This window comes from Sus scrofa, chromosome 17 (assembly GCF_000003025.6).
Source record: "Sus scrofa isolate TJ Tabasco breed Duroc chromosome 17, Sscrofa11.1, whole genome shotgun sequence".
Lineage (NCBI taxonomy): Eukaryota > Metazoa > Chordata > Mammalia > Artiodactyla > Suidae > Sus > Sus scrofa.
The window spans coordinates 62164019-62181881 of NC_010459.5; the positions used below are offsets into that span (position 1 = coordinate 62164019).

The 17863-nt window shown below is 61.0% G+C and overlaps 2 protein-coding genes across 7 annotated transcripts in view; one reads left to right on the forward strand and one right to left on the reverse strand.

Moving 5' to 3' along the window:
• Positions 1–10077, reverse strand: part of DIDO1 (death inducer-obliterator 1) — a 48070-nt gene extending 37993 nt beyond the window's left edge. The window contains 1 exon segment of the mRNA XM_021078224.1: positions 9928–10077. The gene's annotated coding sequence lies outside the window, so the exon portion shown is untranslated.
• On the forward strand, positions 10204–17089 carry GID8 (GID complex subunit 8 homolog). 6 transcript variants are annotated; one of them, XM_021078239.1, is made up of 5 exons: positions 10204–10390; positions 12801–12930; positions 14085–14281; positions 14576–14773; positions 15233–17089. In XM_021078239.1, the coding sequence occupies exons 2-5, from the start codon at positions 12813–12815 to the stop codon at positions 15404–15406; spliced, it is 687 nt and encodes a 228-aa protein (XP_020933898.1). In that variant the 5' UTR covers positions 10204–10390; positions 12801–12812; the 3' UTR covers positions 15407–17089. The 6 variants fall into 6 exon arrangements, with proteins under 6 accessions (XP_020933898.1, XP_020933903.1, XP_020933902.1 ...); XM_021078244.1 differs by lacking the exon at positions 10204–10390 and adding an exon at positions 10552–10866 and having other exon boundaries at positions 14579–14773; XM_021078240.1 differs by lacking the exon at positions 10204–10390 and adding an exon at positions 10555–12652.

Below are 17863 nucleotides of genomic sequence, written 5' to 3' on the forward strand. Positions count from 1 at the left end.
TGAAGGTCGCAGACCTGGCCTCCCTAAGGAGAATGGCTCACGCGCCTCTCTCAGAAGCAAGTTACCGAGCCGAGGACCACACAGCTCTGCAGTCTCGGGCAAGTCTCGCACAGGCGCTCCAGCTTCTTTGGGACTGCAACGGGCGCGGAAACATGCTGCTGGTTAGGCGGAACGCATCGCACCCATCAACTGCTCAGAACAGCTGCACACACAGCCTCTCCCTCCTGCAGAACGCCCAAGACAGCCGGCACAGACCTCGATCCCACCGGGTGCCGACCACACCGATGATACCAACTAGAGTAACTTCAAGCTAACTCATGAGCTGTTGTTCCAAGGCCTCAGCTCTGAGCTCACTGCCCGACGTGCCAGATTCAGAGCAAACAACCTGCCCCGACCTGCAACCCGCTGGAGGAGCAACAGACGCCCCCAACAAAGCGAGGAAGCCGAGGGGGCTCTGATCCCCAAAGACGTCAGCCAGAAAGAGGACAGCTAGGCACACCTCCCGTGGAAGGCGAGAGTGGCCCCTCTGTACTTTCGGGATGGCCAGAGAGTAAACTATAACACAAATTTGTGTCATAAGTCCAACGAGTCACGCAATAAAAGCTAAAAATCTGTATTTCAAGACTAGGCACATATTCTCTAAAAAAGGGAAACCAATTTTCCGACAACCCCTTTGCTTCCTAAGCACCGAGCACCACGCAACTACTGTCATGTTACCCTTGATAAGTCGTCGAGTAGAAACCGAGACCATCAAGCAAAATGAAAGCGGACAGAACCACACTCCAAAAAATCTAGACTGAACTTCATCTCCAAGATTCTAGAGGAACCAACTGGGTTTTGGAAAATAAGGCGGCGGGGGGATTTAATCCTACGCTGAGGTTGCTTGAAACAATCGTTTCCCTGCACCAGCAACCGGCCGGGAACTTCTAGGAAGGAGCATCTCGCTCCCCGGGGTCCGCCCTCCCGCACGGCCGCGGCGGGGCGCCGGGCGGCTTTGCGCGCGCGCTCCTCTCCGGGGGCTCAGGGGGTGACCCGCCCGGAGGCCCCGCCCCGCCCCGCGCGGCGCCCCCGTTCTCCCCCTCGCCGCCCCGCCCCGCGCGGCGCCCCGCTTCTCCCCGCTCCGACCCCCGCCCCGCGCGGCGGCCCCCCAGCCCCGCGGCCGCCGCCATCTTCTCCGCTCGGCCGAACGCGGGCGGGCGCGGCCCCTGCGGCTCCCGGCGGCCCGGGCTCGGGCGCGCCCGCCCCGACGCGGCCGCACGGCGGCCGGCCCCTCGGCCGGGCGCCCGGCCGCCACTCACCGCGGCCCGCAGGCCTCCTCTAGGGCTTCGCAGCCAATTCCTCCGACCGCCGCGGAACGGGCGGGCGGGATCGGCGCCGGCCAGCGAGACGCGGGGGTAGAGGGGCCGCCCGCGCGCCGAGCGGACGGAAGACGCCGGCCACCGAGAGGCCCGGGGTAGAGAGGCCGGCCGCGCCCGGAGCAGCGCCCCCGCACGGCGAGCGGAGGAAGGAGCGCGGCTCCGGCCCCGCCCCGCCGGCCCGGCCCCGCGCGGGTCCCGACGGCGCTTCCCCGCCCACTTTGAGGCCGAAGGGGCCGGGACGAGGACCGCGGAGCGAGGCGCGGCGCTCCTTTGCCACCAGACTGCGTGCCCGGCTTCTCCGGGATTCGCGTCGGCTGCCCGCCCGGCCAAGGAGCTCAGCGCCCGCGCCGCCCCCGCATACCCGCGGAGCGGAGCGGAGCTCAAGCAACCAGGCACACCTGCCACTGGGGCGGCGGGGAAAGCGCTCCGGCCGACGACCACCCTCCACCTGGATTTTCTCCTCTAGTAACCCCCCCAGCGCCTGCCGTCCCCAGATACTCAGCAAACGGATCTCAGAGGGGAAAACGCCTGCTACCTGGACGCCACGGACACCAGCCCTAAGGCCCGCAGCTCCTTGGCAGAGGGCCCTCGTCCCCATCACTGCCTCCATAGATCCCTCTGCCCCATTTCCGAGAAGCAGGAACCGCTGGGCAAAAAGCAGACACGTGCCCTGGGGCACTAAAACTGCAGCCCTGCCCCTGCAGGGGCCTCCAGGTGCTTCCACGTGGAGAAGCAGGCGTGCCTTTAACGATCTCACTCACTCGGCCGCCAGGTTCCGAGAGAGACTGTGCGTCTTCTTCCAAGCACCTCAGCCCCGGCTTGTTTCTGCTGGTGTGAGTCCGTCTGCCCCCCAAGCCCCGCATCGAGCCTTGCAGGGGCGCCGTCTACACTTGCTTCTTGCTCGTCTTCAGGTTTGCCCCATAGGTGTCATGAGTTTAGACACCAGACAGACGGAACTGAAACTCGCTGTGACCTCCGGCTGGTTGTTTGTAAAGCAGGGCTCCCATGCTCCGGCAAGGGGCTCACAGGCGGCCTCCTGCAAAGGGCCCCAAGTAGGAGCTGGAATGGGGAGACCCGCCGGGCCAGGTTAGCTGAGAATCCTCACATGAGGCAGAGCCAGCAGCAGATCTTTCCACAAGGTGAGACTGTTAACTGGGGTGCTGCTTGGATGTTCGAAAGGCACCAGGGGAAGAGGAAGCTCTGAGCAGAAAACCAAGGGGACAGAAGGGACAACAGACAGGTGCCCCATGATCCTCAGGAGGCTCTTAGGAAGGGAACAGCTCAGCCCTCCTCCCTCCACCCAGCCGGGCCTCCCTTTTATTTTCGGTCTTTTTAGGGCCGCACCCTTGGCATATAGAGGTTCCCAGGCCAGGGGTTGAATCGGAGCTGCAGCAACGTGGGATCTGAGCCTCGTCTGCGACCTACACCACTGCTCACGGCAATGCTTGGTACCCACTGTACCGAGGCCAGGGATCGAACTGGCGTCCTCACGAGTACTAGTCAGATTCGCTTCCGCTGTGCCGTGACGGGAACTCCCAGGCCTCCCTTTCCAATCTCCCAGCAGGAGCTGGCTCGGACGATGGGCCTTTGAGCTGAGGCGCACCTGCCACGTACGGGCGGAGTCAGGCCCTTGCCCTTCTCTGACCTCTTCAGGTACGTGCGGGTCACTAGTGGGAGCTGCCGTTCCCTGGTGAAAACGGCACTTCTGAGACTGCAGTTTGGGTATTTTTTTAATTGCGCTCTACTAGCTAAGGAATACCTTCTGACACACTTGCTTCAACAGCTAAAGCCAGAGGAAGAGGTTAAAGAAGACCGACGCCAGCTGCCTGAAGTTCTCTACTCAACAGCGCAACGCACACACAACACGCCCCCAGAGTCGGGGGACGAGCAGGACGCTAACCAGGCGTCCGTGCCCCCCCCCCGGGGGGGGGCACTGCGGCAGCAGCATGAGCAGAACCCAGAGCCTTCCTGCCGCCTCCCCAGGGGACGGTGCTGAGTAAATTTACAGACAGAAGAGCACAACCAGGACACTCGGCGGGCAGGCAGAGAAGGGGCTGGGTGGTCCGTGCCCAGGGTGGGGCCTGATACCCGGCCCCGGGCAAGGTCCCCGGGGATCCTGGACCCAAACTCAGACCCAGGTCGGGGGCAGAAGAGCAAGGCCGAGGAGGAGAGAGGAAGCCAGGGGGCAAAGGCGTCCCCGAGGAGCAGCCTGGAGGAGCTCCCACAGGCGCCCTCTGATCCCGCGGCCATGGGCAGCCCAGGCCCGAGGCTGGGTGGATGGCACCAGGCGCACTGAGGAGAGCTACACACTCCAGCAGGTCCCTGTGGGGCTCCTCACCCTATTCCAGGGCCCCGGGGTGCCTGGCACCCAGAGGCCGTAGGCTTACCCCTTTGGAAGGTATTAGCTAAATGCAAAGGTCATTACAAAACACACCACCCACCCTTCTGAGGCTAGAACGCAAGTTCCCAGAAACAGATGAATCTAGTATTTTCTTATGTCCCTAACAAAAGTATCAACCACTGTATTCTCTTTGAAAAGCCTACGAATTTTCATGACCTTTACACTGTATTAAGCCAGCTAACTTTCACAGGTAATTGTATGTTTTTGGCTGCAGCTGCAGCATGTGGACGTTCCCGGGGTCAGGGATGGATCTGGTGCCACAGCAGCGACCTGAGCTGTGGCAGGGCACAGCCCTGGCATCTCAGCAAGGCCGAAAGCAAGCTGGAAACTCCTTCCCCCAAAGCAAAACGGGCCACAGCACTAACGAGGCTTTGGCTCCCCTCGAAAGAAAACAGGCTAGCCTTCCTCACCAGACCTGTCCAGCAGCAGGACAGAGCCCAGCTCTGTGTACCACCATCAGAAGCCACAGCTCCGGGGCCTGCAGGAACCCTGCTGGGTGGGTGGTGAGGGAGCAGGGCCTCAGAAGCAGAGCCCCGTGGCGTTCGTCTCGGCGGTTAAGGCAAGGCAAACCAACACCATGGAAAAGAGGCCAGAAAACAAAAAGCAAAAATGGGGGGGGGATAAACAAATTTTAAAAAAGGGAGTCCTCACTGTGGCACAGTGGAAACTAATCCGACTCGTAACTATGAGGTTGTGGGATGGATCCCTGGCCTTGCTCAGTGGGTGAAGGATCTGGCGTTGCCGAGAGCTGTGGCGTAGGTCGCATATGCAGGCCAGATCCTGCATTGCTGTGGCGTAGGCTGGGGGCTGTAGCTCCAATTCGACTCCTAGCCTGGGAGCCTCTTTAGGTGCAGCCCTAGAAAGCGAAAAATAAAATTTAAAAACTGGGGGGAAGTTAGGATGAGCGCAACCTGCTGAGAAGCCAGCGGAATGTGACAGAGCTCCCATCCAAAGGAGTGCGCAGTCACAGCAGCCTTCTGTCCTCCGGGCAAGAGCAGGGGAGCAGGAACGCCCCCCGACGGTGCCGGAGCCCGCCTGGGGACAGGGTCCATCTTTAACACGCTAGCAACTGTCGCCGTGGCGGACTGAGAGAAGCAGCAGTGACCCAGCCACTGGAAGAGACGGGCAGGTGGCCGCGGGCTTTCAATACCCAAGGCAAGGCTGGGAGGCCTGCGCAGAGACGGGGCCCTGCCTCCAGGTGCCTTCTGCTCAGTCCTCCCCTCGCCCAGAGGCCGCGAGAAGCACGGTCTCCCCGCGGCAAGTCCGAGCCTGGCTGTCCAAGCACGAGGGACCGTGCCGTCCTGAGCCGTGCCTGTCACTGAGAGGTCGCCTTTTTCCTGTGAGGTTAGTGAAAAGTAAGTCAAGGTGACTCCGGAAGAAAACTTCCATGAGTCTAAGACACAAAAACTGTATTTCCTCTCTGGCTGGTTTCATCTCTTAAGTCTCTAACGGAACACACCAGATTTTAAAAAGCAGAAAAACCAAAGCTTTTCACAGATTTTTCCAGAAAAGCAGTTGAAGAGTAAGGCAAACACCCCACTGGGTGTGCCGTCTACACCACGTGCTCCAATGGACCTTTTACCCTCCGGGGTTCATCACACCACGAAGGATGAAACACAGAAAAAAGGACAGACAAAGCCCACAGACCTGCACAGAGCTCCTAAGCCGGCTGCTGAGCCCGACGAGAAAGCTACAGGAAGCCCCACGGGGACAGGGAGCCGGTCTGCGGACAGGGTGTCCCAGGGCAGGGCCCCCGCCCTCGCCGCCTGCGGGGCTTCAGGGCAGGGGCGCAGCTGCAGCTAGACGGGCTACACTTGAAAATGATCTTCTCTGAGGTGAAGATACTCGAGAAGTGAAACGGACGGTCTAACAGTGGCTTTCTGCGTTTCCAAAAAAGAAGAAAAAAGTATCAACTCCTGCTCCAGCCCGGCTCACAGAAACAAGATGGTGAAAGTGCGAAAACGTGCGTTTGAAGGGAACACCAATAAGCATGACAAAGGCGGAGCCATCAGTAACGCCAAAAGGTTTTACTCTGAATTTCAACAAACCAACACCCATAAATTACCCTTTGAATTCTAAAAGGGTGGTGAGTTCCAAACCGAGCTGCTTCTAAAATTTACAAGTCCGAGGACAGGCCGCACGTCGTCTCGAGTCCGTCTGCAGACGGTGGTGTTGCCTATTCGGTGGCACAGAAAAGTGGAAAAACGTGGGGCGCCTGTCAGACACACAGTTCCTCTAGCTCCAGCGGAAAGTAAAGGCGTTTAGAGTAAACACACGAGGATTCTAAAGTCCAAAAAGCCAAAACGAAACTTCCCGAGTGTGCGGAGCGCGCGGATGTCACTGGAAAAGCGCCTCCGGTCCACCGGGCTTCTCCTTCCCCAACCAGACCTTTGGTCGACCGGCTGGGCGCGCGCCAGACCCCGTGAACCCTCCCGGGTGTCCGCGGGCGCGGTCCCCGCTGTCTGTGGGCCCTGCGCGCGGGACCCCCTCACCAGCCGGGTCCGAAGGGCCCGCGAGTCCAGCAGGAGGTGACCTGGAGTGACGCACCGCCGGGCCCGCGCCCCCCCGGGGCTCAGGTGGCTCCAGGCCGGAGTTAAAGGGTTAGCCCAGACATCACTCCTGCTTTCACCAGAGAAACGTGTCACATAGCCGTCGAGAAAGGGAGATACCGCGGGGCGGGGGGGGACGGGGGACCCCGAGACCCCATCAAACACGCTTCCCAGGGACTTAGCCAAGACTTACAGCCTCTGAGTATAAGTGGTCTTTACTCCTTTCAACGTCTTCGTGAAGAATTTCAGGACAAGATACTGTGAAAAACCAGGCTGGGGACACCGGCTTCCCGGGAGCTGACCCCCTACTTGTCACGACTCTGACAGCCGCAAGCCCTCAGTTCACACGTTAACCTGCAGAACCAGGTTTGATTTTTGCCAGATCCCCGTGAAAGCAGGGCTCTAGCGTGTAAGGGTTTGCGTTTATGCTTTTGGGACTGAGAGTAAGACAAACACCCACCAAAACACTGGTCCTGTAAACCAGGGCGGATGGCCTGGTTCTGAACAGTCCAGGATTTGATCGACGGAAACACTGCATTTTATTCTCAAAACACACTTGCCTTGCTAAAAAACTCTTACGCCCTCTCCGAGTTCCCACTGTGGCGCAGTGGTTAATGAATCTGACTAGGAACCATGAGGTTTGGAGTTCGATCCCTGGCCTTGCTCAGTGGGTTAAGGATCCGGCTTGCCATGAGCTGTGGTGTAGGTTGCAGACGCGGCTCGGATCCTGCGTGGCTGTGGCTGTGACTGTGGCGTAGGCCGGTGGCTACAGCTCCGATTCAACCCCTAGCCTGGGAACCTCCATATGCCGCGGGTGCGGCCCAAAGAAAGACAAAACAAAACAAAACAAACCCCCACTCTTACGCCCTCTGAAAACAAGGCAACCTTTGATGGCCCCCTTGGGCAGACTGCTACCCTGGGAAGCGCTCTGCTGTACACCCCAAACCTACAATGCACCTCAACGAGACCTTGATTTTAGACAAAGAGAAACAGTTATGACGAGGGAGGGGACAAAAACATTTATCCGCCAAAAGAAACTCCCCCTGGGCCTGGAGGACGGTGGAAGCTCTGGCCCCCTGGCAGCTTGGCGCCCTCTTCCGCAGGCCACCTCTTGCTTAGAAGCCAGTTCACGACCCGCAGGGCTGAAATCTCGCTCCACCTGCTCACTGCCACGACGAGGACCAGGTGGCCCCGCAGCCACTCACCTCCTTGCGCACCGCCCCCCCATTCCCCGCTGCAGGCTGAGTCTTCAGGGCGCGCAGGCTGCCCCTGCCTCTACCTCCACTCTCCCCAAAGGGGACTCGAGCTCTCAGGTCTGGCCCACCTTTCCACTCACCCGCTCCCCTAACCTCTCCACTTGATGCCTCAAAAGCACCTCAAGGCCCAGCGCCTGTGAAATGAGCTCACGACCCCCAAGGCTCTCCACCAGTGCAGAACCTCTCCTGTCCCCATCCAGTGATGGGCCCGCCTACAAACTCAAAGGCACCAATGAGAAGCCCAGAGGTTCCCCCCCTCCCCCGACCCCCGTGCCACACCAGCCACCAAACCCTGTGGCTTCAGTGTTCCCCGGGATCGGTGCCACCTGGTCACTCCGCCCCACGTCCACTGCAGGGCCCCAGTGGATTCTCCAGACTGGACACCTCACCCCACACTCACTGCACCTCCTGGCCGTCCCTCGGGCAGGCTTGGTGGATGTCAAGTCAACAGCCACTCCACACGTGACCTCGGCCGGGACACCCGCTAGAAACCAGGCCCCAGGAGTGCCCGGGCCCGGCTCTGGGAGGACCCACCCTGAATGTGCCTACTGACCTGTCTACTGACCTTCACAAGCTGTCACCACTGTCGCCGCAAAACTGTCACCTGCAGCCTCATCTGCCCTCGAGCTATGGACACTCACAGGCACTTCAACGCACGCGGCCCAGGCTGAACTCACGTTCTCCCTCGGTTGGTGCCACCACCACCGCCCTCACTGGCCACGCACCTGAGCGCCACCTTCCTCCCCTGTCACTCCACGGCCGTCAACCCACTCCAGACCGTCCCCTCCCCTGGCCGTCCCTGCTTCCAGCTGGGGTCCTCGTGGCGCATCCATTCCCTCCTCCACATTCCCAGCCAGCATCCACGGGCCTCCCGCCACGCGCCAGACGCTTCAGCTCTGCGGAGGCTCAGGTGTTTCAGGTAAGTCGTGACCCGCTCACAGGCACCTGCCACACAGGTCAGGAGCTAAACACACCAAGGGGACAGTGTGGGGACCAGGTGAGCATTAGGGGGGGGCGCTACAGCCTGCTTGCCAGGGTCCTTCTCCCCACTCCCAGGAGCGAGCCTGGGGAGTGCGGGACACAGGCCGAGAGCCCAGAGGGCGATGGGGAGAGAAAGGGCGAGACAGGGGAGCGAGGCTTTCAGCTCATTTGGTGCCAAAGGGGAGTCTCTGAGGGGTGTGAAGAGGACAGGGACGAAGGGAGATCGCCCTGCCTGCCGCGGGGGTGTCTCGAGGGAGCTGGCAGGGTCCCCGGGACGGAGGAGGAGAGGAAGGAGGGCGCCTCGGTGTTGTGGGGGCGAGGCTGGGAGCCACAGAAGGCAGCCCCTGTCTAGGTGGAATGAGGGGGGCGCAGGACCTGGGGAGAGCGGCCGCTAACCTATGACCCACAGAGAAGGCCCCCTGAACCCTTTTTAGGGGCTGGAACGTTCTGTCTCCTCAGGGCACCGGCATGTGCTCGTGCACCCTTGAAATAATTTTTAAAGTCTGCACCTCTCACTACTGAGCTGACAGCGAAGGTTGTTTACAGGATTGAGTCTCTGAAAAGAATGGAATCGCACGTCTGTCAGGCATTTACATCTGCACTTTAAACAGATTTGTGCCAAAGCTTTGAACCTGCAAATGTAGCTCATTCGACGAACGGAAATAATCTACAATTCGTCCTCCCTGTCAAACCTATTTGCCAAATAGCTCTCTGTGCAAGAAGCCCCACACCACCTCCACGTTTCTTAGGTGACTCTAGAGCAACCACACCAACCCTCCAGCCTCTGACTGCAGGAGGACGGCGGATTTCATCCGATGGAATAAAGGGCTGCCCCCTCAATTTCCTTCCTGAAAGAGTTCTAACATCTTTTCACTTTACTCTCCAGTAACGAGAAAACGAGGCCCTGCTCTGACCAAGTCTGCACTTTGCTCCAGCAGACGGACGAAAACAACCAAATGAAGGTGCCTTTCTGCACCTCCACGAGCACCAGGTCCGGCCACGGCGCAGGGGGACCCTCCGCTCTCCCGGCCCCCGTGGCACATGCTGCAGCCTTCGCCCAACCCCAGCGCGGCTAAGGGAGCCCGGGCGGGAAAGACCCCCGGGCCCCGGGCCGCAGGGCCCCCGGGCGGGAGGCTCCCTGAGGGCAGGCCCGTTCCGGGTGAGTCATCCGGCAGCGAGCGGCTGCACGCTCTCGGCCGCGGCCGCGTGGCCCCCGAGCCCGCCCCAACCGTCGGAGCGGAGACCTCCCGCCGGCCGCGCTCGGGCGGCGGCTCCTCCCCGGCCTGCGCGAAGGCAGGCGCCCGGCCAGGAGGAACCCTGCCTCGGGCCTGCGCGGAGCACCGGCGCCTGCCCCCCGCTCCCGCCCATGCCCGCGGGCTCACACCAAAGACGGAAGGACGCTGGAACCTTCGCCTCCGACTCAGTCTAGATGTCGCCGTCCCGACGCAAAGTTGCCCCACAACGACACCTCCGCGGCAGCCATCTTACCCAGAAGCGGCCGACGCCTTTTGACTCTCGCGCCAATCCGTAGAGCGAGGGCGCCGCGAGGGGAGTTCTGCGCAAGGGCGGAAGCTGGGGTTCCGCGCTTCCGGTGGGCCGCTTCGCCCCGCCCCCCCTTCGGGAGCACTTGATTGGCTGCCGGCTCTCGAGCTGGCGATCTCGCGGGAAGTGGCTGAGGGGGCGGCCGCCGGTGCGTCTGCCCTCCCGTTCCCCGCCCCCGCCTCCGCCGCGGCCCCCGCCTCCACCTCCCCCTCCCCGGCGTCGCCGCCCCCTCCCCGCCCAGCCCGGCCCCCCGCGCGGCCGCGAAGACCCCCCCCCCGAAGCGCGGCAGGCGGGATCCGAACGGTAAGATGGCCGCGGCGGGCCCGGGCGGTCGGGCCCAGCGTTCCCGCGGGAGCGCGGCGGGGCGGGGGCGGGGAGCGGAGGGCCCCGGGAGGGGAGGGGCCGGGCCGGGGTCGGGGCCGGGGAGGACGGGCGCGGGGCGGGAGAGGGGAGAGGGGCCGGAGAGGGGGTTGGGCCGGGGCGTCCCGCGCCAGGGCCTTCCGGGTCGAAGGTCCGAGCAGGACCGAATCGGGCCGCGTTCTCGCGGGAGGCGGCGCTCGCAGGGTTTGCGAGTCAACCTGCCTCCCTCCTCGCTAGCCGCGGCGGAGCCCGGGTCCGGGATTCAGTGTGTGTTCCCGACCCGAGCGCCTTTCGAGGGAAGGCTGCAGCCTTGAGGGGCGGTCGCCTGCTGGGGTGATGGTTGTCGACACGGCGCACTTGTGTCGCAAGGGAACTGTTTGGACACAGAGCCGCTTCAGAGCGGAGGTCCAAGTGCTGAGGTCGGACGCTGCCGCTTGGGGAGCTGGGGTCCCGCGCCCTCGGAGCTGGGGTGGTTCCCGGGTCCGTTCTCCAGCGCTGTTACATCAGCTCTCGCTCTGTTGTCTGGGAGTCAGGGTTGGATCTGAGGGAGTTACGCCGCTGGTCGTGAAGTTGGCCGTAGCCGCGAGGGCTAGGTGTGCGCTGGAAGGACCGCAGCTCCCGCTTAGGTCTTCCTACAAGCTAAGTTTGCTTTCGCCGCGCCTCCTCCTCTGCTGATCCGAGTTGGGCACGGCGTCCCCGCTACCGAGGACTTGGTCTGGCGCCCCTCTGCTCCCCACGCCCACTCTCTCCCTGGGCAGCCTTGGCGGAATCCGGGCTTTCAGTCTTGGTGTGGCGCATGTTTCCCTAATGAATGCTTCCGGCGCTGAGCTCGGGACCTGTGATCCAGGTGCCGCCTTGACTCCTGCGGCGTGTGTAATAGGCAGCCCAAACTGGCCTGGCTCCTCAAACCTGTTCCTCTCCCAGTCCTTCCTCCTCACTTGCGGCTCCACGCGCCAGGGTCTCCCGGTCTCCATGGTCCTCATCGCATTGGTTCTGTTGTCCTTCCACGTGAGGTCCAGCAGCAGACACCTGGCTCGGTGTCCTCAGGTGGGCTCTGCCCTCTGGCTCTTGCATAGCTGCTCTTCCTTGTCCGGGTGGCCCCTGGCTCATCCTCCGGCTCAGCCCTCACCACCCACAGTCCTCCCACGTCTGCCGGGAAACCAGAGCGTCCTTTAGGCTTCATGTCTGGACGCAATTTCAGATGTACTTTGCTGGATGTAAGGTAATATCCGCAACACCTTTGTCAGTAACAGGGGTAAAACTGAAGTGGACTCACCGTCTGTCTCGAGAGCCTGCCTGCTGCTCCCAGGGACCCTCTCCCAGGGGTGACCGCCTCCCGAGGGTCATGTTTCAGGCCCTCACAACAACAACAAAGCAGTTTTGTTTGTGTGTGTGTGTGTGTGTGTGTATGGCTGAACACTTTCTTTTTCTCTTTACATCCTGACCTGCGGCCTGTGGAAGCTCCTGGGCTAGGGGTCGAGTTGGAGCCACAGCCACAGGCCTCCATAACGCCGGGTCCAGGCCACCGCAGCCTTCGGCAATGCCAGATCCTTCACCCATCCAGCGAGGCCAGGGATCAAACCTGCGTCCTCACGGACACTGTCAGGCTCTTAACCTGCTGCGTCACAACGGGAACTCCCCAGATGGTCTCTGTACAGTCTGAGCAATTCTAAGTTCTGAAACCAGTCTGTGCCAGGGTTTCGGAGCTGGGCCTGTGGTCCGGGAAGCACAGGATGTTTGTCCGTGCTGCTGTTGGATGAACTCTGGGTGCACGGCCTCCACACTGTGCCATTTTGCACAGTCTGTGCACGGGCTGGTGTGTGTCAGCCCAGTGGTGAGTTTTGGAGGGACTCCGTCCAGCGGGAGGAGCTGCGCGCGTCTGCGTGCAGGCAGATCTGGGGGAGCCCAGGGTCGGGTGGGGAGAGCCCCGTGGCTCTGTTAACTCTCGCTGCCGTCGGACCTTTCCCTTTCTGCCTGGCCAGTGGCTGTGGGACGCAGGCTTCTCTCAGGCACACACAGCAGCCGGGACTTCAGCCTGTACCTCCCGCAGCCGCCCTCTGCTTAGGAGAGGGTCCCTCTAGAGCTCTCCCTCGGCCTGGAGGGCTCTAGTCTGACCCCAGCTGACCGCCAGACCTTGGTTCTAAGACCGTCAGCGCTTCCTCGCGTCCGTCTTACCTTCCAGACACCGACCGTGTTGAGGCTCAGGTCCTTTGCACTTGCTGTTTTCCACATCGCAAGTATCTGCCCCCTCTGCCTTTTACTTCTTGCTCTGTCGCTGTGTTTGTTTCCAAAATGTTCGCAGCTGACACACAATTCTTCGTCGGTTCCTCAAACATTCCTTTTTCCCCCGTAGAAGTAATTCGGAATGAGTTACGCGGAAAAACCCGACGAGATCACGAAGGACGAGTGGATGGAGAAGCTCAACAACTTGCACGTCCAGCGAGCAGACATGAACCGCCTCATCATGAACTACCTGGTCACAGGTAACGGGCTGCGCTGAGGCCGTGCCGCTCGGACAGGCTCCTCCCGGGCTGTGCCCAGCAGGCCTTACCACGGCCCTGCCCCGCGGTCAGGCCTCAGCCAAACGCAGTGCGGACACAGTGACCTTGCAGCGATCGTTTTAAAGGGATGCCCCTTCTCTGGAGCCGATGTCACGGTCCTAGGGCTCCGGGACCAGAGGCCAAGCCCTGCTGCTCGGCCTTGGACGTCTTTGTAACTGGCCGGAGTAGCGAGGGTCATTCTGAGTCAACGCGAAGGCCGGGCTGGCCCGTTTGGCCAGCCACTGCCCCTCAGTGCCCCTGACCCTGGAGAGGAGGAGGGTGGCTCTGGGCGCTGGGAGACCACCTACGGGTCTCCAGAGGGTGCGAGTCTCCTCCTGGGGGTTCCGGGTGCCCGCCCCCGGCCCGGGTCCATCTCTGTTAGGGCTCCTTTCTGACAAGCGTTAGGAAGCAGCGGCCTGAAGCTGTGTGCGCACGTGTGTCGGCGGGCGGAGCGCTGTGGGTGGCGTTGCTTTCATGTCCAAGGGGGTCACGGACTCACCAAAGGGGCAGTGGCTGCGTCCTGCCAGCCGCCAGGGCCCTGCTTCCCCGGCCGGCCGGACAGCTTCTCCCCGCCAGGCCTGGCCCCAGCCCCTGCAAGGAGCTGCACCAGCACCCTGGCCTCAGCACCCATCCTCGCCATCGGCGAGGTCGGGGTGTTTCGGGCGGGATGGACGGTGACAAAGTGCTCCTGCTTTGTTTCTGTGCATCAGGAGCCTAACGAGCCAGTCACCTCGCCCCTACAAGGGTGCCTCTCAGAAGGTGTTTGTTTTTGGGGTTTTTTTTTGTCTTTTCTTTGAGGGCCACACCCACGACATATGGAGGTTCCCAGACTAAGGCTCTGATTGGAGCTGTAGCCGCTGGCCTGCACCACAGCCGGATCTGAGCCGCGTCTACCACCTACAGCACAGCTCACGGCAACGCTGGATCCTTAACCCACTGAGCGAGGCCAGGGATCGAACCCGCAACCTCGTGGTTCCTAGTGGGATTCGTTTCCGCTGCGCCACACCGGGAATGCTTCAGAGGGTCTTCATTCAAGGCTTTCTGGAGATGAAAGGGCTTTGCCTTAATCGAGCAGCCATGGTGGCTTTCGTTTCCAGAGGGCTTCAAGGAAGCGGCTGAGAAGTTCCGGATGGAATCCGGCATCGAACCTAGTGTGGACCTGGAGACGCTTGACGAGCGCATCAAGATCCGGGAGATGATTCTGAAAGGCCAGATCCAGGAGGCCATCGCGCTCATCAACAGTCTGCACCCGGAGCTGCTGGACACCAACCGCTACCTTTACTTCCACCTGCAGGTGAGTTTTGGTCGAGTGGCGTCTGGTTTGTGGACACTGGGTCAGCGGGGTCACCTCCGGGGATTCAGAAGTGCCCAGGCTAGTTCTCGTAGTGTTTTCCTTCACGCGGGGAAGTTGGCTGTTGGCGTAGGATTTCAGAAGCTATTTGTTGCTTTAAAAACGCAAACCCAGTAACTCAGAGGTGCTAGGAAGCTGTCCTTTGAGATGCGCTTCTGCCTCTGGGCGGCGTGGCCCACAGGGCAGCCCCTGCGGCTGGCTGCCCAGGGTTCACGCCACCTGCTTGCCGATGCCCAGCAGCAGCACCTGATCGAGCTGATCCGCCAGCGGGAGACGGAGGCGGCGCTGGAGTTCGCGCAGACGCAGCTGGCGGAGCAGGGCGAGGAGAGCCGGGAGTGCCTGACGGAGATGGAGCGCACGCTGGCCCTGCTGGCCTTCGACAGCCCCGAGGAGTCGCCCTTCGGGGACCTGCTCAACATGCTGCAGAGGCAGAAGGTGGGCTCGGGGCGGGGGGGATTGGGCACAGCTGCCCCCGAGCCCGGGCACAGAGGCCATGTCTGGTTCGGGGCGCGTCCAGCCTCCTGGCCGGCGTGTCTCCGTTACCTTGACGCCCTTCCTGTTTGCGTGGAGACCCTCAGGCTCCAGTGCCTCCACACTGCCCGTCCCCATCGCCGCTGCTGTGCTCCAGCTGGCAGTGCCCCATCTGCAGGGGTGGGTCCTCGGGGTCCCCTCTGGTCCGGCCCCGTGCCGGCCTCTCCTCTCCTCTTGGACCCCTGGGCCTGGCCGGGCGCGCAGACTGTGTCTAACAGCCTGCGGGTGCCTCACTGTGAGCGGCTTCGGGTTTGTGTAAAGAAACAACAAGCTTCTCCCCTGAGACCAAGGGCGCTTCCTGGGGGCCCTTGCCGCCGCCGCTCTGCCTGCGGGCCGGGGGTCACCGGCGGGTTTGTTTTCTAGGTGTGGAGCGAGGTGAACCAAGCCGTCCTCGATTATGAGAATCGTGAGTCCACGCCCAAGCTGGCAAAATTGCTGAAACTCCTCCTTTGGGCTCAGAATGAGCTGGACCAGAAGAAAGTAAAATACCCCAAAATGACAGACCTCAGCAAAGGCGCGATCGAGGAGCCCAAGTAGAGGCCGCGGGCGGGCCTGTGGCTCCGCAGCCCCTGCGACGGAGCACGTTTTCTGCAGCAGAGACTTTTCCCCTTTGCCGTTTCTGACCCAGCACCTTTTTCTAAGGGAAAGGGGCCCTTTCAGGCCCTGGACGCTGTCTCGGGAAGGCTGGCGCGGATGGCGCCGCGCGTCCTGAAGCAGCTCGGGCTGCCGCGGGCGCTCGGGGCATTGCGGTCCCTGGAGGCCTCCGGGTGCCGCCGAGGCTGGGTCCCTGGGAACAGTGGGCCCCGGAGGCTCGCCCTCTGACGCTCGGTTTGCTTTCTGTGGGCGCAGGAGGCAGAGCCCGCTCTTCTCCGTCCTCCGAGGCGAGGTCAGGTCTCCGTGTGGGAGCGTGTCCACAGCCCCGTGATTCTTCCTTTGGTTTTCTCATCGGAAAGAGGATAGCAATTTGCAGGTCCCAACTCACAGACTTTGGTGCGAGGGTTTTGAGTTGGATTTGTTTGCCCTCTTGGTCTGGGTTGTGTGGCTTTGGGGGGGGGGCTGTGTGTTTTTAATTGTTTTAATATATATTTGGTGCTGTGTGTGGGAGAGGCTCTTTCCTAGGGGATCAGTGAACCGTCTCTCCTAGGCCGTTTCGCTGAAAATAAAGGTTTCCCTTTAACGTCAAGAAGGACCAAAACAGCCTCTAGAAAGTTTTAATTGCCCCGACACACCTTTTTTGGGGGCGGGGCGAGCTTCCCCAGGGAGCACCGCCACCCAGGCCTGCACCCCCGCTGTCCTAAGAGTCCTGACTCCCCGCCCCGCGTCTGCCCCCGCCCAGCGGGGAGCTGGGGAGGGATGCTTGTGTGGTGGGTGGGGCTCGAGCGCGGGCCCGTGTGTTCGGGTCCTGCATGGGTGCCCCTGGTGCTGGTGCCAGCTCGTTCCGGAGCTGCTCCTCCCCAGGCAGGGGCTCCAGCACCGTGTGGTTCCTTTTGCCAGGTGGAGTGTCTGGGCCCCGACTGGATGGAGAGAAAAGCCGTCAGCAGGCAAATTTGAGGGGCCCGTTGGCCTTGGCAAGCAAGGCCAGGCAGGTGCTCAGGGTGCGGGGCGGGCTGTGCTGGTGGCGTCCCTGCAGACCCGGTTACGCGTCCTCGGCACCTGCTGCCCTCCCCGCCCCCCGCTCCCTCTCTCCTTCCGTGTGGCATCTGAGTGACCGGTTTTCCGTGGGGTCAGTGCTTGGCAGTTTTTCCCTAGGGTGATTGATCAGTCGGGCCTCAGCTGGCCCTTTGTCCTGCCCTTTGACCCTGTGCGGATGGGGGGGCCTTTCCTGATCCCCAAAATGATGCCTTTCAACTCCGTCTCAGCAGTCCACCTCGGAGGTGTCCTTTCTCTAGCATCGCTTCCTCTGAAGTTTGAAGTTAGAGAAAACGGGCTTTCTCCTTGAAGTTATTAATAGTCAAGTGCAGCAGAAGCTGGAAGAAAAATATTAAGGAAGAAGAGAGAGAACTATACACTTTTTGAAAAGCACCAGGCCATTCAGCTTATTTCTAATCCTTTATCATGAGCGTGTATAAGACTGTTTCCATGCACAGTTAGCACATAGTCAATTTGACCCGTCTTTGAAAGCAGACGGTCTGAGATGCATGTTACCAGCAGCAGGTGTCCATAAACCATCAGGACCTGTGTGGGTTTGTCTCCTGCCTGATCCCATTAAATGGTTATAGTTAAGTTGGTTGTTTTTTCTTTTTGTTTGTTTGTTTGTTTGTTTTTGTCTTTTTAGGGCCACACCCATGGCATGTAGTGGTTCCCAGGCTAGGGGTCCAATTGGAGCTACAGCTACCGGCCTGCACCACAGCCACAGCAACACGGATCTGAGCCACATCTCTGACCTACACACAGCTCACGGCAATGCCAGATCCCCAAGCCACTGAGCGAGGCCAGGGATCGAACCTGTGGCCTCATGGATACTAGTTGGATTCGTTTCCACCGAGCCACAACCGGAATTCTGGCTGTAGAAAGTCTTTGTATTTTATTTGCCAGCTCACTCAGTAGCTTGATGAGCCAGTGCCAAAACAGGTGAGCTGGGCGCTGGTGCGACGCGGGGGTTCAGAGAGTCTTCTCAGCTTCCTTACCTTGCTTTAAGGGGTTTAGCTCCTCCTGAGAGGGCTGCAAACCCTCAAGGGGGCAGCTTTGCAGACTCTCCTGTTTCCTCCTCTTTGCGGTCTCTTTGCCGCAAGCAGATCAACTTCAGACCTTTCCAGAAAGCGAATGCTCAGTGTCTGCACCCTTCTGCCCCCTCGGTGGTGTTTGTTAAAATGTCATATTTTACAGGGGTCGTTTATTTCTTCCATGCTTTCTTGTGGAAAGTGCGTTGTGGGAGTTCTCTTTGTGGCTCAGTGGAAACGAACCTGACCAGCATTCCTGGCCTTGCTCAGTGGGTTAACGATCCAGCCTTGCCGTCAGCTGGGGTGTAGGTCGCAGACGTGGCTCGGGTCTGGC